Source organism: Accipiter gentilis, chromosome 18 (genome assembly GCF_929443795.1).
Source record: "Accipiter gentilis chromosome 18, bAccGen1.1, whole genome shotgun sequence".
Taxonomy (NCBI): Eukaryota; Metazoa; Chordata; class Aves; order Accipitriformes; family Accipitridae; genus Astur; species Astur gentilis.
In genome coordinates, this window is record NC_064897.1 from 14,618,819 (window position 1) to 14,641,560 (window position 22,742).

Sequence of the window (22,742 nt, forward strand, 5' to 3'; positions counted from 1 at the left end):
TGGAGATGAGATAGACATTAGCAAGTACATGAACACCAGTGCTAATACTCTCTACCCTTCTCAGCATCTTTAGGTGCCAGGATTTAATTATCCTTTGTCTCATGTTAATCTGCAGAGATACTTCCACTTCAGCAGAATCACCTGTCTCTGTTGAAGTAAAAACCTAAAAATAACCATTTCCAGTGAAGAACTGTAGTTTACCAAAATGCAGCCAAGCAAGGTTTTACAGTAGTAATTAGGTTTGCTGACCAAATGAATGCTTTCAATTCAGGTCACTTTATTTACTTAATAATGGCAGATATTTTAAATGTATTTCATCTCCAGACTCTTTTTCAACTGACAGCTGACATCTATCTAGAACACTCTTACTTAACGATAAATTATTTCTAGAAATGACCAGAGGGTAAAAGAACTGCCATGGGTAAAATTGGCCTGGTCTTCATCAAAATTTCAGCCATCCTTTACTGGCTGTCCTTATTCCCCATTCACAAAGCCCATCTAGGAAATCTGTTACAGAATGAAAGGCAGAGTCCCAGCACAATCCCTTTACAAATTTCAGGACAGGACTGTAACATCCTACATTGATGCAGAACCCATTTTTCCCAATAGTTTTCCTCACATTTCCCAAAAACAATTACATAAGACACACTGAAGTATTTGCAAGATGAAATCTACCTGAAACTTCTATTTATATTAAAAAACGTGTTTACACCTGCCTCCTATTCATTTGAGCCAGGGGAGTCTCTCCATTTGCTCTTTTTTTTGTCTTTTTCCTCTTTTCTCTTCCCCGCTTCCCCCTCTTTTTTTTACTAGCACTGCTAATGATGCACACATGACTCACAGCAGTCTTCTGGGACAGAACAACCTTGGGCCAGCGTACAGTGAGACTCGCTAGCACCAGGTCCACTGGCAAGGCCTTTGTGCATAGCTGAAAACACAAACAATATCTGATCGACCCGACTGAATTTCATGAAGACTCCAAGTACAGTTCCTACTCTTCTTGAAAAGAAACTCAGGAAAATTTCCTTCCTAGTGAACTGCTTGTTCCAGGTGGGTTCCTGCTCAAGCACCGCTTGGGTTTGCTCCTATTTCTAGAAGTGAAGAGACATGAGATAGTTTGTGCGGCCCCAACAGCCTGCTGTTAGCAGAGGAAGGAGGAATTGCTCCTTGTTTCCCCCATCCCCTCCCAGCCATCCGCTCCCACTGCCTGCTGGACCACTCATGAAGGCTGAACCTACTAACGCTCCACAAAACTACCTCAGCTGAAGCAGTGAGCAGGGCTGGTTCCAAAAAAAGGGTCTGATGAGTAGCAGAGGTGGTGCAAGAGAGGGGCCAGTGGCTTTGCACAGAGCAGGACTGGAGCCAAAAGGAGTGAAACCTCCCGGCACCAGCAAACCCTTAGGATGAAGCAACATGAGCCGGGTGAACCTAAGATCTGACACCACTGTATTAATTGCTGCCACTAAACACAAGGTACCGTCATCACAGACATTGTACTTTGGAAGACGCTATATCTCTCCTCATTACATAGCCACATTTTGCAGTCTGTACTCAAGATGGCCCCGAGGCCCGCAAAACAGCCTGAAGTCAATGTGATCATTGACGAGAGTGAATTCTCCAGCCCCAGTTCAGCCGGGTGGTTAAGGACATCCCCAGGCTCAGGCTGTGGGTCACTTTGTCGAAGCCGTGTGTTCCAGGCTAGGCGCAGCCTTACGGGCTTTGCTCAGAGAAGGTCTATGCTCGCAAGTAGGTATTGCAAGGAAAAAGCCCTTACTTGTGGCCAGTGCCACCACCTTCATAGGTGGAAATATAGTAGAGAGACCGACATCGATTTCAGTGGAAGCCAGATACAGCCTTGCTGGCCCACCTGTAATTACATTAGCATGCAGGATTAAGGAAAGTCTACTGCTGGACTTGTACAGAAACACACGTGCAGATGCTTTTGAAGGCATTTGCAGTGCTTCCTAATGTATTCAGAAGCATGAAGGCATCACTTTCCTCTTTACTCTGTAAGGTATCCCGCACGTGCGCAGCAAATCTCAGCTCACTGGGGAAGTTGGACCTACTGGTTATACAAGTCTCCACAGCCTGGTAGCTCCTACAAGCAGCTCCTTCAACCTGTTCTGGCTATCAGACATGCAGAAACCACGAAAGATTTGCAAAGTCACGTAAGTGTGGCTGGACAAAATTTCTGGAAGGAAAAAGAGGAAATACTGGCAAAGCCACATGACTCTCAGCACGGCCACCTGATGCTTGCTTGTTTGTCCCTATCGTTTTGTTCCTGCTTCCCCTCTGCAGCTACGTGACCCACGTACCCCTCAACACTCTTGCAGAGCCACCAGTCCAGCCGCACAACCTGTTCAGGAAGGCCACACACCACCGAACCCACAAAGTTGTACTGTCAGCGAGACACCTCTGTTGAAGGGGACCCCCACCAACCCCAGCTGCAGCTTACAGCTGTTGTTCAATTCCTTTTATATCAGAGCCTGTACCTAGCCACCAGGTCTCAATCCACAGATTAGGGGCCTCCAGTGAAACCCTTTGAAGATAACCTTCACAAAACATGCTTTTGTGGTTTTAGTTCATTATTTATCTGCTTTCACAAATTGGCGGAGTGGTTGGTTTTCTAGCAAGATTATAAGAACTTAAAACTGCGATATTCAAAAGGTCATATACCTTCTAGGGAAAGCATTACCGTTTGTTAATAATGTGACCAATTAAATCCCAGTGTGTTTTGTGGGAGCACCACTGTTGTTAGTAATTGTGAGTTTACAACTTAGGGAGGGCCTTCGTGTAAATCACATAGCCATAGCTATAGCCCTGGAAAATCTATTTTATGGGCCATCAACCTGTCCTGGTGTAGGGGAGGACCAATTTATCTACCAGAAAGCTTGGAGTATGATTAATGGAAGGAATATATGTAATTCAGACAGACAAAAATACCCAAACAGGCTTGCATTAAGTGCTTTCCAAGAAAAGGTGATGAGAGGGAGACAAGAATAAAAATCAATTTTAAGCTCTTCACAAAGATTTTTGGAACCCCCATCCTTCTAAGATTACAGCACAATATTTTTAAGACAACTACCTATTTTTGAGGTGTAAAGAAATTTTAGGTTAAAAAAAACCCAGTTAGTCTATTTACATTTTACAGTAGGATATCTACATCAAGGGTCCACTATGTGTTGATCCTGTGCTAGTATCCCAGGGCCAGCTGGTGGTGGTATGTTGCCCAAAGAGGTTGTGGAGATACATGCTTATTTGCTATTCAAAAGCTGTCTGCACACAGTCCTGGGCAACTGGCTCTAGGTGGCCCTGCTTGAACTTGGTTGTTGGACCAGATGACCCCCAGAGGTCCCTTCCAACCTCAACCATCTTGTGATTCTATGAACTGTAATCAGGACAAGGTTATGAAACCCTAGCATAGTTACAGCCAGCTGAGCTCAAAGTCACAGGGACCGATGTTGATTTTAGTTACATTTGGTAAAAATCAGTGTAATGCCATTGCTTGAGATGAAGTTCATTTGAATTCACAGTGTAGGTGACTAAGCACAGTAATTGGCCCTTTTTTTTCCCTGAGAAATATGATCTCTATTTGAATAGCAGCTATTTTCACTAAAATAGTCTTTTCATGTAATCAGTCTTTTTGTGACTATTTAGCATTCCACTGGAAGTTAACTATTGAGCTGGGCTAAATGGCTGCAAATGGTGTGTGCAAAGAAGCCTTTTCTTTGACTGTTATAAAATGCAATCCAGAATGTTTACTGGAGAAATACGACTTCACATAGGAGTGAAAAGCAAAATACTCCAGAAATGAGGTTACACAGTTTAGGTGAGGACAATGTGTTAGAGGCTGGGTGTGAGCCGAAAGGACTTGAGCCGGGTTATGTGCGGGTGGAGGAGAATCAGGGCTGAGCAGGGCAGGAGGAGATGACAGGTTAAACAGAAGGGGAAGAAGTGGGCTGGAGAGGAAAGGGGTTGAGGAAACAATAGCGAGAGGACAAACACTAGAAAGGATAAATGTGAGAAATGAGCTAATATTTTATTCTTGGAAAAATGCAGATCTCGGACACTGAATACCTGCAAAGGTTGTTGAAGCTGCTGAATTTTCCTTGACTGACTCTCCCTGCCTCCGTTTTTCTTTAAAGAGGTCTGAAAGCTTAGGATTTAAATGTTCTTTCTGGAGAATCAAAATATTTGCTGGGAAGACTCTTAGTCTTCTCTGTCATAGCAAGAACTACAAAATAATTTTTGTCGGTTAATCCAAATTATTATTTTGCCTTTCAAACCTTCTGAGTACCCAACCTCTACAATATTTCTTGCACAGCATTAATAAATAAAACATCCACACACTCTGCCCATTACTGTAAAAAAAAAAAAAAAATCTTCTAGTATTTAATTCATGAGGGAAAGGAAGAGGAAAAGATTCTTTGTCTTTGTACTTTCCTAGAAACGTCTTTCAACTCTCCAACAAGATGCTGCCTCAGAGGTGCTCCTTCTCTCCCCCTCAAGTACTAAGCCTAGTTTCACAACCTGAAAACCAGATCAGCCTGCAGCTTATCCACGGATAAGCTCCCCACCAGCATTTTAGGTGCCAGTCAGCACTCTGTTATGACAATGTGAGAATGTGAATGGTAACATAAGCCCTCAGAAAACATCAGAGCTGAGGTACCACAGCAATCCCTCTGTGGCTTGTACCAGTTGTTTATCAGAGAGGGATGCACTAGCACAATCCAGTCGCACTGTAGAGGAGGACACAGCGTCTGCTTCCTCCCTTTCAGGATACAAACGAACTCAAAGGGAAAGGACCAGCTGAAAGCATGGTGTTGCCACCTTCTCCCCAGCTAGCAATGCTGCCTTTCTCTGAAAATGAGAAGACAACAGCACCCTTCTCCAGCGCAGAGCTGCAGGGATGGAGGAGCACCATCAGCAAGGCAATGTTAGCAAGCCTGGCCGGCCACCTGCTTCCACGAGCCCTGGCACGACTGCCAGGCGGGCAAGGCCATGAGGTAAGAGCAGCTGGACCCTCCCCAAATGCCTGGGCAGGTCCCGGCCACCAGCCTCCCACGTCCCGCCACGAAGCGACCCTTGCGCTGCAGCCAACAGCCACCATCAGTGGCAACTCCTGACACATCCTGCGGGGAGCTACAAAGCCAGGTGAGATATTCTGCCCCCTCTTCTCCTGCCTGACCTGTTGCAATAGGGCCAGGACAGGATAGACATCGGTAGGTCGAGTCCTGCAGGAACCGCTTCTGGTCTCCCAGTGAAACCCGGCTGGCTGAAGCGGGGGGAAACAACCCAGGCCCCACTACACCACTGCCATCCTCTTTTCCACAGTCCCCATGCTACAGGCTACCAAAATCTGACCGCTCCTGTAACAAACAGCATCCACAGAGACTCTTCCATCAATGCCACAAAACTGATTGTTGGGGTTTTTTAATTAAAAAACATATTTATTTAACCCCTCACAGTCAGAATAGCAATATTTAAATTTATGAGGTAGTGCTGGTCAGGGGACACAAACATTCAGGGAGTATCTTTATCTTGCCTCTCACCAGAAAAGATTTATAGTTTGATCTGACTGGTTACTTTGACATAGCTCCTTTAACCATAACATCTTTCCATTCCTCTAGTAGCAGAGATTTAGCATTTCAGGCTGAGTACATATGTTGGCTAAGAACATAATCCTCAGCTCTGGGCACAGGAGTTCATGGTAAGAGGATGGCTCTGCATACAAATTGAAAGCACTGAAATGCAGAAAAGAAAAATACACTAAACCCTAATATGCATATTGTGAAGGCCTTCTGGCATCAGAAGAAATCATCAGTTATTTAATTTGACATCTTTAGAAGCAGAGGGACTAGAGGGAAAAAAAACGAGAGAGAGAGAGGGAAAAAAAATGGATATGACCTTTAGTCCGACACTTCAAGTAAAGACTTTGGATAAATACTTGCAGAGAAGGAATATGCCAATATGCAAAGAGGAAAAGATATAAATGAGACTAGACCATTTCAGTAGAGAAAAATCCCAGAGCTCCCATTCTACAGCCATTTCTGACAGCACAGAGATGGATTTATCAGGGGGCAGAAGGGGACATTCCCCTTCACCTCTATTAGCCTTCTTCACGTAGCACGTGCGTTCCTGAATGCAGGATCCAGACACATCTCTGCAGTCCATCTGCTTCCCCTCATTCAGAGGGGAATGAAAAAAATTCAAAAGTTCACAAAAATTCACAAATTCAAAAATTCACAGCGGCCATCCAGCAATTACCAGTCATCCATCACATAGAACTGTAGGAATAAGGGGTAGTGTTTCTGGACAAAAACATAAAGGATCAATATCCCAGGCACCACCTGACACCACTAGACTCTGTTCTTTAAACTTGTAAAAGACACAAATCAAAAAAAAAAACACTGTGGAAAACCAGAGTATATGTGAAACTCCTGCATCCACGACATGCAACTGTCAGATAATTCCTGTTTTAATAATTTATGAGCCTTCCAAATTATTAATATCAACTGAAATCATGCATTTAAATTGCATTGCAGGCAAGGGGCTCTGTGGCAGAGCCATTTCCGTCTGGAGCCCCTTTCCCACGTGCCCTGCAGCTCTCCTGGGCACAGTGGCGTGTGAAGCAAACCTCAAGGTCTCCTCCACACCACCCTCCCTGCACAGTGGAGGCCAGAGATTTCAGCACAGCTAAATCTAGCTTTGAAAAGAGCTGGATTGGAGAACCAAACTTTCTGAACCCACAGACTGAGCACAGCTGATCTGCCCTAGGCCATGCATAGCATCTCAAAATCCCTTCTATCCATTTATTTTATGCTAAATATATAGGGGTGCAGAGGTTTTTCCTTTTACTATAAACTCGTCTCGTTCTGTGTAAGCTCTGTTCTCCAGGATATCTTCACACTCTCTGCTGACACCTTTCACTTCACAAGTGGTAAGCACATTCCACAGTATAGTCTTTCTTTCTTCCCAAAATAAATTAAATCTGGCATTGTAGGGTCTTCAGGGAAAAAGCATCATTTTGTTTCTCTAACAGATGACATTATGAGATGATTTTCTTTTTTTTTTTTTTTTTTTTTTTTTTTTTGAGAACTGCAAAACATGCTTTTGTGTTATTCGCTGGAAGATCTGACTCTTTAAAGCAGAAGGCTTTTTTATGGTGATATTGTTTGGAAATCAGGATTCATGGAACAGAACTGGAGGAAGTAAGGACCACAGGAACAGCAACCATTTTATAGACTCTTTAATCTTGGGGGGAGGTGGGAGGTGGGTTTTGTTGTTTGGGGGTGTTTGGGACGGGGGGGGGGGGGAACGGGGGAGGAGTTTGGGGTTTTTTTGTTGTGTTTGTGGTTTTTTTTTTATTCTGTGTCCTGTAGTTAAAAAAAAGAAATCTGTATTTTAGCAAGGAAAAGTAAACATCTGAAAGTATGAGCTAACATAGTTTAAAAGCAAAAATCTGTGAAAAAAGCTAATGAATCACTGAACTTACCCTCCCCTCTGACATTATAAATCATTAGTAATAAAATGCTAGCAAGATGCAGAGTCAGGCAGCAGAAGCTGTAATCACAGCCCAAAGTAACTGTTCCTTTGGAGCTCATTAAGTGTATCGAGTCCCGGTAATCTTCTATTGATTTCAGGAGCAGTGGTTCAGTTATCAATACAAAAAGTGTAAGGGAAATTTCCAGAAAGGATTCCACATATTTCTTTGAGATAAGAATTTTCAACCTTGATTTTTACAAGTTTCTCAAACAGGATGCAGTGATGAGCAGCTCCTCTGCTCCAGCACTAAGCCAGCTAGGACAGAGGCCAGCCATGCCCCAACAGCTTTTAATTCACATTGCTCACGAGTACCCCTGCAGTGAAGCTTTAATGGTTTCCTGCATGCCTAAGACCTGAGCTTGTAAAATATATAAAGACATGGTACTCCTCCCAGAAGTGTAAGTCAGAAGTGGGGGGGGGAACCCACCTCTCAATCAAAAAGCCTTCTTGAGAAATGTGATCGTGTGAAATGAATGGGCAACGATGGCAAATACCTGCCTGATTCTTTAGGAAGTTTAAGTGATAATTAAGGCACAGCCTAACAATGGCAGCTCTAAGAATTTTCTCCTTGATGTTATATTTAAATCTCCAGCACCAAGGAGATGCTGAATGCAAGAAAAGCAGCAGACTTCAGCAAAAACCTTGTGACTGTAACCCAGAGTTTTAAATTCTACAAAGAAAGATAGACTAAATTTATTTTTTAAATGAATTTGAAAAAAAAAGGGTCAAGTTAATAAGACAGTTTCGTGCTTTTTGAGTCCCAATTCATGACTTTTAAAAAGGTCTAATTGACTGTCATTCCTTTACTGCAGGGCCCTAAGAAGTTGTCCAGAGAGGTGGTGGAATCTCCATCCTTGCAGTTACTCAAAACCTATCTGGACACGGCCCTTAGCTCCTGACCTACTTGGCCCTGCTCTGAGCCAAGGCTCTGACCAGATGGTCTCCAGACATCCCTTCCAGCCTAAATTACTGCACGACTCTCAACAGTTACGCATTTCCCTGTATCCTGAGAGACGCACAGAGTCCCCGCTCTATACTATAGCATTTGCCGTTTTGTTGACAACCAGGGGACAATTCTGAATCACCTGCTTTGTCAACTGGCCCATTGCAGTCTCTTGTTCCCCCCTTTCCCCACGTGCCGCAATTGAGCGGTGTGCCCTGTACACCCTCCCAGCTATGCAGTGGAGCGAGGAGTTATCAGCATTACTGTCAGCCTAAAGCCAGCTAGAAGGATAAATAAGAAGATACCTATGATAGTCCAAAAAGCGGGCAGCAAAACATAAAGCTGTCCAGTGATATCCAACCAGACCATATTCAGCTTATAATACCCTTGTGACTTTCGCCTCACCATTTTTGGAAAGAATCATTCCTTGCTTTTGACTTGCAGCCTTACGGCTGCACCTCCAGGCAGTCCCAACGCAGCAGCCCTTGGCTTTCCTCGCTCTAGACAAGATAGCTTGCTGCGAGCCCAGTTCTGCTGTGTTGTTGAACCTCAGTGCAATAAGTTACTACACTGGGAAGTAAGCATGAGAAAATTTGACTCTTCCTTTCTAAGCACCGTATGGGACCCATACACCTTACGGGACAGCAGACAAATGCAGACATGGTAAACTATCAGCTTAGAAAACCAAATCATATTATTCTAAACAGTTCAATGGCAAGATTGATTCTTCCAGTTAAAACTAATGCTAATTCAGGTATCTGCTAGCTCTCATATGCTTTAATAATATAACCAGCACTCAAAAGGGCAACAAATTCCTACCTCAAGAAAAAATAAAATTAAAAAATCTTTCAAATAAAAATGAAAATACCCTGATCAGTAGATGAGATTCCCCCACAGTGTGCATTGACAATGAACAGTTGATTCTCTACAACCATTACAAGCTACCATTACGAAAAGCCAATCTCCAAACAGGTCCCTTCTTTATTAAAAGTTAGCTACAGAAAAGGGATGCAGAATTAACCATGTACGTAACTGGAACAGATGAAGCCTGCAAGATACACTCTGGCACGTTCCAAAATACTTCTGTTTCTTTTCCATTTTGTCTCCTAACCTCATAACGTTCACAAACAACTATTCCAGTCACACCAGTCCTTCTGGTGAGGCCACAGGGAAGGCATTCTGGCTCTGCTCCAAGCCGAATGCTCATGCACCATATAACAGACATTTCAGAATTTGTTTCCTCCACTTGGACACTTACCAATATCCTGACTTGCTACTGTCCATCACCTGGTGCAGTAATGCCTACCAGGAAAAACTGGTATCTGATAGCTAGGCTGTTATGCCACCACATAAAAACCCCTTCGTCCCAGCATCAAGCACGATGTCTGCCATAGCCAACTGGTCTCTGGCATGTTGCTTTGCAAAAAGGCTCCTGCAAATTTCAGGTCATCGATGGCAAAATATTAAAAGGAAAAACTATATATCTTCTTTTTAAAGAATATTTACAATATGCAGCAGATACGGATACAGACCCCATTTAAAGTTGTTGCTATTGTTAACTTCTTTTGACCATTCACCCCTCTTTAATTCTCAAGTTTTAAACCAAACTATGTCCACAGAGAAACAGACAGAACTCAGTTAATCTCCACAATGGCTCTGGGTGCGTATCTAAGAACACATCCAGTTTTCTCCTCTTCATGGAAGGAATTCAGAGGATTTAACCCCACCATGAGTTCCTCCAAGCAAGAGCAGCCGAGCTACTCAATATGTAACTTGAACACATTGCCAGCTCTTAATTTGACTGTGCATTTGCCCTTTAGAGAAAAATTATTTTCCAGATACCTATCTTAAATTACTTTTCAGATTCTGGTTCCTTTCTGCATTTCAGATAAGCACGTGAATGTATTTTGAACTGGTATTTCCATTTGTGTCATCAGATAGGAAAGTCTACTGCTCTGTAGTTAACTGGAAGCGTATAAGTGGAAGAGTCTGGGAAATAATGGCTGTGTTCAGGTCGCACCCGAGCAGAGCGGGATAAGAGTCTATGTTCTCAAACTGAAAGGCCCCAGATCATCATTGGGTTTTGGTATCGCTTTTGACTCAGCTAGCCTATTAAAGAGGCAGGGACCACCTGTATTGTTCAGATCCATATATAAGTGTGTATCTGGTATTGATGCAGAATTTGGTTTCCATCCATCCACGTATCTGTGTTAACGCTGCAATGTCAGCAAAAGTAGCTGTAGGTTAAAACGTACTTAAACCCAAACTCTTACTCGAACAGTCCCCGAAATATTTAGAGGAAGAAAAAGAGGGGACTGATGGCTCTGCCTTGAGAAAACCACCCTATTTTTTGCCTAGCACTAGTTACATAACTTAAGTTTCCTGCAAAGAAGCTTCTCTCGTAAGAGCAGAAACATTCAAGTGTTCTCCTGTCACACTGGCTCCGGCAGCGGATTACAACACACCAATTCTTGCCAATACAGCTACTCCCTAAGCAAGAAGGTTGCTCAAGATTTATCTGATGGGGAGTTTCTTTAAGCTATCAGACTCTCAGCTTCCAAAAATCAAAACCATCCCGTGGCCTCCCGTTTGCGCTACCGACACCGCGGCGAGCGAGCCCAAGGTCACCAGCACGTCGCGGTTAACTCGATGCTGCACGTCAAACTTCACGGCATCACCCAGCTGAGATCGCAGGTCTTCCTGCTGCAGATTGGTCCAAAGCCCATTTAAAGCAACATAAAGACTTCTATTGACTTTCTTTGGAGTTTGGACCCATTCCCAGAAGCACAGTAGACTCTCTGATAGCTCCCAGCATCCTAAGAATTAGAGGCAACCCGGCAGTTTTGGTTCCAGCTAACAGAAATCAGTGTTTCACATAAACAACAGGTGAGACCACAAAATTATTATCCATATTCATGGAGTGCTTCCGTTTCAGTTAAATGCCAGTGACATCATATGGTGTCACCATTCTGTAGTTTGCATGCCTTCCCACAATGCTGCTGAGGAAACCTGATGGGCTTCGAAGCCTGTGGAGTCCTGAGTTAGCTTTCAAGAAAGATTTAAAAATTAAAAAAAGTATTTTGTGCTTAACACATTACTTTGTAACCCACTGAGAAGGAATTTTATACCAGAGATCATTTTGAAATACAGTTAAGTATTCACTATGTATTCATTTATCTTTCAGAAAATGTCATAATTTTTCTTGTATTTAATAACTGCTAGTTAATTATGTAAAATCCCATCCCATCTGCTTATTCCTTCCCACAGCGAAATTAGAGGGCTTGATTCTAAAGTCATTACTCACAGAAGGAGAGGCATTGATTTAATGGACTTCCCTGAAAAGGGATTACAGTATAGGATCCTCTGATATTGATTTTGTGACATCATAATCTTTTCCTCAGAAGCAGACACTGATGACTCAAGATAATATCAGTGCAAGGTTAGGCAGGGGCAGCCTAGTTAGAGAAAGAAAGTTATTTAAAAAAACAGCCCTCCTAGTTTAAGGTAAGCAGATTACAATAAAATATTGACTATGTTCTCTGTTTTGAATAAAAGTTCTCTTTAAAAAAAAAAAAAAACAACTGAGTTATGTTTCTCTCTTTCATCTCTTGCCCTGCTTACAGTTACTTTCATGAAACTATTGTGAGCTAGAGCATTTTTTGTAGGTTAATAGGTTCTCTTTGAAGGGATTAAAGTCACATTGATTATTAATTATTTTTTGATGTTTTAAATTGATGTAAATGTCCAGAAGCTCTGATGAGCAACATCCTCTAGAAATCAATACCAAATAAAAATGAAAGCAGCAAACAACAACAACAAAAAAAACCCCTCTGCTCAGCTCTTGGGGGAAGCGATTGTGACTTATTTCTGCTTGGAAGATATACCGCCCCTTGGAGAATACCAGCAACTGGCATATATGATAATAATTTCTCAGTTATCTAGAGCATCTTTATTTTGATGTGTCTATCTTTCAGACTTCAGGCAGAGTCTGCAGATATTTTGCATACAGAACAAAGCTAGGCACAGCAGTGCTAAGCAAATAATAAATAAATTAATTTCATTGCTGTTAGAAAATGCTAATTTTTTTCTTAAATCCGCCTTGGAGTACTTTGGGAAAACACTAATTAGCATTCTTTCTGTGGAATTTTTTTCCACCAATTGTCTCTACTGTTCTTCACCACATTTTAATAGGGTGTTGGGGTTTTGGTTTGGTTTTTTTTTTTTCTTACTCAAGCTTAAACTTTCTTTGCTGTTTGTAAGTGGAATGAGAACTAGACCCTTCCTTCTCATTTGATAGGTGAATGAGGAGTAAAGATTCTCCATGTTAAAATGAATTCCATATGAACAATGAGGAAATGATCCTGAAAAGCTGTGGTGCAGATGAGACATGTGCCAAACAGCAGGTTACACAAAGGTAACAAGGCAACTGGGATAGTCTGTGGTCTGCTCTGGAGACTCCTCTCGGCCTAGAAGAACAGCCCCTTCTTGGTTGATTCCAGGGATGTGTCTAGCCCAAGAGGAAATGATTGAAAGCTCTTAAAATTGAAGGAGTTTCTGATCTGATCAACAACCTAGAGACTGGGTCCTACCTCTCTTACCCCAAAGATTTGGCCTTTGCACTACATAGTTGGAAGTCAACATAACTAAATTGGGGACTTCCAGGTTTACAGCACACAAAGAAGCTACAGTTGTTCAATCCTTCTGACACAACTAGAAGACCCGTGTCTCAGCCTCCCAAAGAGCACTGAGGCCCAATCATTTCAGAATCACAGCTGTTACATTGACAGGCAATATTATCTGTTTTTCCCAAAGTACTTAAAAAGGAATTTAGATTTTTATCCTCCAGGAGGTTCGTATCTACCAAACAGCTACCTCGTGTTAAATCTCTGGCTGACATAATAGCACAGAGTTGTTGACTTTTGTTATCTCCATTCAGCTCCTCTGAAGTGCTCAATCCCTGTGCTTAAATGTCCCACTTGAATTTTTCCATCCCCGACATTATGCTTTCTAACCATTCACAGTGCCCATCCCACATATTCTCTTCTTGTTGCCATGCTGCCACCTCAAGACCAGCATACTGAAAGCTGAGTCTATTAATTCCCTTAAAAACATATCTCCCGATAGCTCTCCTCCCTGTTACTATCAGCTGTGTCACCAACTTTCCCATCACCGATGCTTACTGTAAAGCATTTCTTCTCTAAATACACGCATATAACAGAAAAGAAAGTGCAAAGATAACCATAGTAATTTGAGCACAGCACATACTACTTTTGCTCTGGTACAATGTGCTATCTTTATGGCGAGCCAGACATGATGCATATAATTTTATTTCTGGAACTCCTTCATTCTTATGCTAGGAAATTACAGTGGCTTTTAAATGAAGGAGTTCCAGAAATAAAATGCATCACGTTTGGCTTACCGTAAAGACAGCAGACTTCTTCCTTAGGAGTTGCTCCCTTCACTGGTTGTATTCATTCAAGATTACACAGTGCTATGAAAAGCAAGGTAAACTTTGTGTTTCAAGTATCTCCCATTCTCTATTCACCTGTTACACATTGTGCACGTGGCAGCTGGAGTGTATTGCCACATTTCTTTCATAAAGATTTTCCTCTTTTCAAATATACACTGATAGAAGCTTAATAAAAAAAAAGTTATAATAGCTTTTGTGTGCAGAACATATTTAATAAGCCATTCTCTTCATTTTCCTGGTAGACTCCTAGGTACTAAGCTCTGTGTCAAGGTTTTCATTTTAAAATATTTTTAACAATTATCAAAGTTTGATTTTTTTCTTTACATTGCAGTCAATTACATTTTGCTACAGGAATAGAATCTTTGAAATCTTGAGTAACCAAAATGTAATCACTAATTTACTAGAAGATAACAGCGCTCAGGATGATAAAAAGGATACGTACTTCTCCAACGGAAAAGGCAAATAATTTTAAAGAACACTTAAAACCAAAGTAAACTACGAGCCTTTAAAGTTGTTCAGCAAAAAGACCTGTTTTCAAAGCTTTATTTTTTGACAGTTATTGTCCTGACCCATATGCCTAAGTAAAAAAAGCTCTCTTCTCCAGAGCTGAGACTGACCAGTAAAATAAGTCTCAAGACAGATTTACACAAGACTTTGTTCAGTTTAACATTCATTCTGAAGCTCTGCAGGGTCATTTCATGATCTGCCTGGATTGCTCTGTATGGTGACATCAGAAATGCAGAGATTAGTGGGCTTCTCAAGTTCAGTTGGCACACTGTCTGTGAGCCCATCAATGAATTGCCATGGGATCACCACAGGTAAGTCTTTATTCATCATGGTCCCTGCCTTAACCCGAATGAGGGATCACCCTTGCGTGCAGCTTCTGACTGAGGGGATACAACCTAGAAATTGCCTTATTGACCTCGTGCAGTTTGAGTCTGGGGCTCATAACTCCTGCAGAGATGAAAGAACTTTTCTTGATCACCCACTATCATTTCACCACAACAAAATCAGAAATTTGCCAAAGAGTAATAGCAGACCCTTATTCCACTAGCAGAGAGGGTTTTGCAAGTGCCTACTACAGTTCCGTAAACATGAGTTGGCATCCAAGCATCCTCTTCATCAGCTTTGCCCTCTAGAATCACCCTGGTCTAGAAATAATCCATGAAAATAATGAAGTGAGAGAGAACATGACTTACAGAAGTTCTGGGCTAAGGATGACCATTCATAACAAGCTTTTTGCAAAAGAAAAGCTTATGCTTTTGCTGGGAGAATGCCTTTCTTTCTTTCCCATATGGCCTGGATAGTCTCAAACTAGTGGTAGGCAGAAAAGTTCAGACTGTTTTACTTCAGTTGCTCCTCTGAGCCTGTCCAGCCATGAGGAAACCTTACGTTAGTTTTGCAAACAAAGATGAACTGGTAAGATGGAGGGGAGGGGGGGCGTGTGTGTGTGTGTGTGTGTATTTTGGTACTAGTAGGACATGGTCATGAGGAAAAAAACCCAATCAAACTTGTTTTCTCAATAAGAACTTCAATCAGCATCTCTTAGAGAAAGAAGAGATGCTAAAAGGACTCCATAGGAAAATTCACATTAAGTGTCCTTTGGGGTTTTGGTTTGTTTGGGTTTTTTTGGTTGGTTGGTTGGGTTTTTTTGCAGCCAGGAGGAAACAGTGGTGAAGCACTGGGGCTTCTAGCTGTGAAATCAACCTTTCTCTTAAAAAGGTTTCTCCCACAGAAAGAGGCAGTGTCCTGATGGTATGGCTTTTGCTTCAAATTACTGACATTATATGCAGATATTCTTGCAAATTACACCAATAGAAATATACTTCCTTTGTTGGGTAGGGTTGTGCTGAGTAAAGTCTTACAGAACCTAAATCTTTTTGAATGCCTTGGTCCACGTAAACCTGTATTTAGACTTCACTATGACACCAAACTCCATAAACTGATGTAGTAGTGGACAAAAGTCTACCCTGCTAGACACAAAAAGTTGCCCTTGCTAAGAGAAAGAAAGAGGGTGTTGTCGGTTTATATGCAGAGCCTGAAGAGCATATATAAATGACTGATATAGAAAGACTTCAGTCTCCTGGAAATAAGAGATGCATTTTCTTTTATTTGCATTTGTAGACAATTTTCCTGAAAAGTGTCATCCCTCCTATTTAGTCCATAGATGGAACTACTGTGACAACCATTTTTCTCATTGTTTTCCTACTGAGAGCATTGGTCAGAGCCTCTTGGAGGTGTAACAGATTGTAAATGATGTCCCAGCATCAGGTTTGGCACATTTAAGATGCTTTGTCCTCTACTTAAGCTCTACCTTATCCCACACAAATAACACAGCAAAGAAGCATAAAATCACCCAGCTGCAAGCTACTAACAGCATGGGACATCTGACTTATCGGTCACATAATCCAGGGCAGAACTTCAACTGGTGGAAGCTCAGTGTAGACGTGACTAAGGAAAGGTTGCTGGATTGCAGTTAGAAAAGATGGGAAAGATAACATCAGTCACTGGGATCAGGGAACGTGTCTACTTTTTATTGTTCTTTATTTAGCTGAAGTACAGATTTTCCTTTTGGCTATGATCAGCCATGTCTTTGCCACACCAAAATGAGACCATTACGAAGCATGCTGCTAAACACTGCACCTTCCAGCCCTTGAGACTGAAACACCAGAGAACGCAGACCCATTGTGAAATGGCAATATATTAAGAGATTCCTACAGCAGAATAGTTGGAGGCTTTCATCTGAAGCAAGACACAGCCCTGTTCTTCTCCCAAGTACTGTAAATCCATACTAATATCTAAGCTCGCCCACAATGCCTTTCTTCTGCTAGTTCCTAAGCTAGCCATCAGATAAGAAAACCACTGAAGAAAGAAAATGATAAAGGTTTAAGATCACATTGGTGTATTTCCAAAAAAGATTATAGTATTACCCTGGAGCACAGAAAGCGTTCACATCACACTGTAAGAGAAGGAACTAATTACTAGCCCATGGGCAACAATACCAGGCACGTGACATGCGGCGGGCAATATCCCTCCCTGTTTGATCTCCTTTTGTCACCGACTGTAGCAGCAACCTGAGACAACGTCAGGACTTGGAACAAGTTGGCACTATTACTTTATGCTGTGAAATATGGCAACTGGAAGAGAAGAGAAAATGTGCTTTGAGCAGTTTTATCACTGTGCAAAGCCTGCTGATAATTTCACAAACTGCCAGATGGGCATCAAGGCCACATCAAGCGGATACAGCTTAGCAAGTGACATTTGGGCTGCTAACGCTGAAATAGCAAGCACACAGACATCAGTTTTGCCCATCTTCAGATTCATCAGTTCAATGCCGCTGCTTCTTCAATAAGATTAACTTCCAGGTGAAACATCAATTTAATAATTCGAGGCTGGATAATTTTAGTATTGCTTCAACAAGTTGGCAGAACTAAATAGCGTAAAACTAGGGAAATGCCTTGTTTTGAAATTAGCTGTTTTCAATTATTTATCACTGCAAAAAATATGCAGACATTAAAGAAAAGGCAGCGAATTTCAGGCTCAGGAAAATGGTCCTATTCCAGTGATCTGAAACAAGCACCACTCTTGCTTCCCCAACTTCCTTCCCGTAACCATGTTTACTCTTAAGCAGCCTCTGAAGCCTCAGTTCTCCTCCTATTGTAGTGTCTAATAACAACACACAAGATAACTAATTACAGTAGACTTGCTATCCAACCAAAGTCATAATCCAGTCACACATGACGTTACTGATGCACCTTTATCTTGAGCTACAGCTTTCCCTTCTCTTACACTGCAAAGTTCTGCTAAGGCTCATCAGCTTTCTTTGTCATTGCAGTCCTGGGTTTGTCCGAGTTTTATCTGGCTCAGAAGTGATGGTTACTTACCAACAGAATGAAAACCTGAGGCCTTGGCTACCTTCAAATCTTACCAAATTTCTTGAGATTTATTATTTACTTTACAAGTATAGTATTTTACAAAATTAAACTACCTGTCTTGCTTTACCACAGTAATTTTTGTCACAGTAGTGCTAGTAAAAAAAAACCCAACACCTTGATTTTATTCTTTTTTTAAAGCCAGGATTCAGAGTAATATGAACTCTGTGACTGTGGGTTAAAGCAGCTACTTAAAACCGTGTGCATTTCTATATAAGGGAACAAACTAGAACCTTCATTTTTCTGCTGGGCCATAAGATCCACGGCCTTACTTTCTTGAAAATAAAGGCTAAAAAAAAAAAAAAAAAAATCACCCAATTCCAAGGAACAAAATTCTGCCTGTATATTAACATTCTATCTTGCATAAATGTATGTTTCAGCAGTTATGAAAATGAGACAGCTGACAGTTGACTACTATATGTGAACAGATGCTGCGAAAGCTTCCCTTTAAATAGTTCTGTCAATGCAATGTCAATTTTAGAAGTGACACCACTGCTGTTCTAGGACACGATCCTGCAAACTCTTATTCACACAGGGAGTCCTGCTGATTTCCATAGAACATTTACATTTATGAGACTCTCAAAGGTCAGGTCCTTAGTCGCAGAGCTCTCCTTAGCACTGACTGACAAATAGACAACAAAGTTTCCAGTAGTGCTGAACACTGTACTTCAGGGCAGTGACATTTATAGGCAGCTGTATTCGCCTAGACGACGGGTACATTTTCTTTCGGAAGTTACACGGAGCATCTTAAACACGCTCGAGAAACCATTAAAGGAGCGAAAGCGTAAAGATAAAAACCGTCATGTGAAACCAAGCTTGCAGTATTAAGCAGAACTTTGAAAAATTAATCTGCCAAGAAGACAGGCTGAGCCTGAGCAGAGCGCGGTGCTGATCAGAAAGCAGCGTTAGATTCTGCCACGGCAAAACCGACACGATCCGCCGCCCGCCCCTTTGTCAGCTCCGCTTCCACAGCGGTTCTCTCGGCGGGAGGAGGCGAGAGCCCTTTGCCGGGGGCCTTTCCCCGCAGCCAGCGCCGGGGCCGGGCCGGTGGGTGCTGAAGGACAGCGCTGGGCAACCCCCCCCCCCCCCAAACCCGGCACCCCCCGCCGGGCAACTTCGGAGGCGGCCGAGATCGGCGCTTTCGGCGGGGACGCGGGAGAGGGGGGCGCGTCTCGGCCCGGCGGAGCGGGCTGCCCGCCGGGCGGATCGCGCCCCCCCCCCCCCAAAAAAGCCGCCCCGCTCCCAAACCCGCCCGCGGGAGCACAAAGCGGGGAGAGCCGGGGCTGAGCGCCTGCCTCCGCCGCAGGTCCCGGCGAGGCACACAAAGGCGGCGCGGAGGGGGCTCGGTGCCCGCGATGGGGGGGGGGGAGGGGGGGGGGGAAGCGACACACGGCACCCGCACCCCTCCCCCGGCACTTACCTTCAGCAACACAAAGAGCCAGAGGAGGCAGGAGCGGGCCCCCGGGGCCCCTCGCCGGCGGCGGCCGGGCATCGGGGGGGACGACGGCCGCGGCCCGCGGGGGCGGCCGGGCGGGGGGGGCTGCTGCTCCTCTGCCCCCTGGCCCCCCGCCTCCGCGCCTCGCCTCCCTCCGCCCGGCTCCGAGCCGTGCCCGGCAATGGCGAATTGCGGCAGCATCAGGCGGCCGGCGGCGGCGCCGACCTCCCCGCCGAGCGGCGCATCCTGCCGCCCCCCGCCCCTTTTATTTGGGGTTTGCGACGGGGGGGGGGGGGGGGGGGGGTGGGGGGGAGAGGAGGAGAAGGAGGAGGAGGAAGGGGAGGAGAGGCGGCGGCGGGGGGTGTCTCTCCTCCCCGGAGTTGGGGCGATCGCGCAGGGGTGGGGGGAGCCGCCCGGCGGCTCCGGGAGCTCCGGCTCCTCGGCGGGAGCGGCCCCAGCCCCCGGCGGCCGCCGCCCTACGCCGCCCCCCCCGCTGTCTCTCTCCCTCTCGCCACAGCATCTCCTCTCCGCCGGCAGGGACAGCCGGGCGGCAGAGCAAATCCCGCATCCCCGCCACAGGCCCTTCCCAGTGTCATTTTCCCTGCCTCGCCCCGCCGCGATCCCCCGAGGCGGGGGGCGGCGGAGAAGGGACCCGGCCCCGCACGGGGCTTTGGGCTTCTGCGGGAGGCGGCTGCTCAGCGGCGGCCGTGCTGGAGCTACGGCGGCCGGTACCCAGGGACCAGCAGGAGACACGGCGTTTGGAAACGGGGCGGACTGCCCTACGGCTGCTCTCAGGAGGTAGAACAAGCGTGAGGAGAGCTCCTCGGGGGCTCCAGGTACAGGTCTAAGCCTGCAAAGGGGGGAGAAGAACTCACCCTGTCCCATGAGATCCTCCTGCCCAGTGATTAGAGGGGCACACGGAAAAACCTGAGGTCACGGCTCCTGTTGTGTCTTCCCCCCCACACACACATCCCACCCTGAAATCCTGCAAGTTGATCAGGGCCATCTCCAAACTTAAGGATAGGCAAAATATTCATCTTTTCAAGAGTCTTGCTTAAGATGATGTCCCCAGGAAAAAAAAAGGGGGGGGGGGGGGAAGAGCAAAACAAAACCAAACCAAACCCAAAGCCACCTATGCATGCCCCCCTCATTCAACCACTATGATGAAAATAGTCTTTCCAAAACAGGAATACATCAGAATCTGGTTTGTCACCAACCACACTCTCACTCACACCAGTATAAATTAGGGTGCATCCATCGGAGCTATGACCAATGTCTATCTGAACAAAATAAGGTCGTAAGTGTAATAAGGCTGTTTCTAGGGCATTAAACTTCAGAGCAATTTTGGATCTAGGTGTGGCGTCCATCGCTTATAGTAATGGGCCACAACCTCACTTTTCCTTAGAAAACTAAAATAGTGGCTGAAAGTAGCTTCAGGGTTTGTTACCAAATTTTTCAAGTCATTTAGGCAAGATGAACTCTATTGACATTCTTGTGGGAATGTCCTTTAAACTGATCAATTACAAAGTTGTTTTCTACCAGCGTTACTAAATTAGACAATAAAGAACCTGCATTTCAGAGCCCTGCCCGGCTTATACGTGGCGTATTTTTGATTTTCATACAATTTGGGCCTTCAGTCAACAAAAGCTTGATTTCAAAGTGGCCAAAGCCACAGAGGGATGTGCTTATTTTGTACTGAAACGGGCCCTGAAGCACTGATTTGCCACACTTGATGGGGATTAATCCAGAAAATGAAGGAGAAAGTCAGGTCCTGTGTAGATGCTGGCACAAAGCCCAAATTTAGAGCTCCAGAAGGCAAATGCTATTCATGTCTTCATTTATAAGAAGCTGGGGACAGAAAAGACCTACTCAATGCTACCAGTGAAGGACACAGGCCTCTCTTGGGTACTCATCACTCTGTTGGTGTTTGGAGAATTATCTGAAATTGGTATGCAAGGAGTTAACCGTAGCTAAATTTCCTTCAGTACACAGGTTTAAGATGAAGAGAGAGGTTATCTGAAAGACAGAGCAGTGAATTTCTTTAGGAAATTAAGATTGTCATCAGTACTTGAGAGCTGTGGCTTTAATTTTAGGCTAGGAAATTCTCGTTTACTGAATAAATTAAATTGTAATAGCCAGTGATTTTTGACATTAAGATTGTACTTTGTGCAGTCTTTCTTCTCCAATATTCCACTCATTTACAATGTTTAGAGGTTAAAATGATGATGGCACAAACAAGACTAAAAGACACCTAAAAAGCAAAAAAATTAAATATAAATTTCTAGTAGCATTTTAGCCTCAGAACAACACTATTTGAATCAAAGAGTTGAAGTGAACAATAGCTGAAAGAAATGAGAAGCGTTCCTGGAATGACACCTGCAGTGAAAAACTAAGACATTAAAACATTCTGGTCTGGCTGTTGCAACAAAGAAAAATGCAGCCAAGAGAATGCAAGAATAGCATCCTTTTTAAATTGGGGGGGGGGGGGGGGGTGTCTAGTGATACTGAACCTTTTAAAAAAGTGCCAGTGCTTTGGGAGGTTCCAATCTGCCAATAGAATAGAATCCCTTAGGAAATTATCATTAAGTTTGGGGTTGGTTTTTTTTTTTTTAATTAAAAAAAGTTAAAAGGTGTTTTCTAGCAACTATTTGGGATTGTGTTAGACACAGGCAGTAGACCAGTTCCCGCCAAGAAAAGCCTACACCAGCTTAGAGAAAAAAGGTATAATGTGAGCAAAGCTATCAAGCAAAGATTGTCATACTGGAGAGGTTGTGCTCCAGGCTTTTTCAATGGGTGAAGCCTGGAAAGTCATACAAAGCATTTCATAAGAATGCAAGAAGGTAGGACGTGAAGGAGGAGCAAAAGAAATTTCTTCTTTTCTGATAGGAGGTGTGAAAAGCAAGTGCAGACTACAGAGAAAAAAAAAAAGGAACCATGAAAACAATGGCAGCCTTACTTGTTTACAGCATCTAAACAATAAAAACCATGAGTCTACTAATAAACCAGCAAAGCTTTAAAAATAACAAGGCAATGAGATATCTTCCTTTTACTCAGGGAAAAAGAAACAGGGCAATTTGTAAGTGTTTGAAAGTGGGCAGTTAGTGAAAGGTACTGATACAAGGGTATTCCAGAAGCTCCAGAAAGTCCTTCAAGCCCCTATCCACCGCTCAAAGGTACACCGACCGTCAGAAGGCTTCCAAAGGGCTCGATAGCCCACTACATCGGTCCAGGAGGAAACAAAGGAAGTATTCAGCAGCACGCCTCACAAATTAATGTGGAATTTGGTTTCTTTGAATGTAAAAGAGGCAAACGTTTGAGAAAAAAATAAAAAATAAAAATCAGCATAAAAGTGCTCAAATGGGGAACCCACTCTGGAATAAAACATGGCTTTTTTCTGCATCAGATACTGTGGGTTTG

At 43.7% G+C, this 22,742-nt stretch overlaps 1 protein-coding gene and 1 long non-coding RNA gene across 2 annotated transcripts in view; one reads left to right on the plus strand and one right to left on the minus strand.

Moving 5' to 3' along the window:
* PTPRO (protein tyrosine phosphatase receptor type O) overlaps positions 1–19,783 on the minus strand; it is a 160,214-nt gene extending 140,431 nt beyond the window's left edge. The window contains 3 exon segments of the mRNA XM_049822262.1: positions 19,311–19,363; positions 19,366–19,405; positions 19,407–19,783. Of these exon segments, the coding sequence (XP_049678219.1) occupies positions 19,311–19,363; positions 19,366–19,405; positions 19,407–19,526 (213 nt within the window). The 5' untranslated portion in view covers positions 19,527–19,783.
* LOC126047941 (uncharacterized) lies at positions 4,617–13,763 on the plus strand. Its single transcript, XR_007508736.1, has 3 exons — positions 4,617–5,154; positions 8,358–11,374; positions 12,786–13,763. It is a non-coding gene; the product is annotated as an uncharacterized LOC126047941 (long non-coding RNA).
* Positions 19,784–22,742: the final 2,959 nt, after the last annotated feature.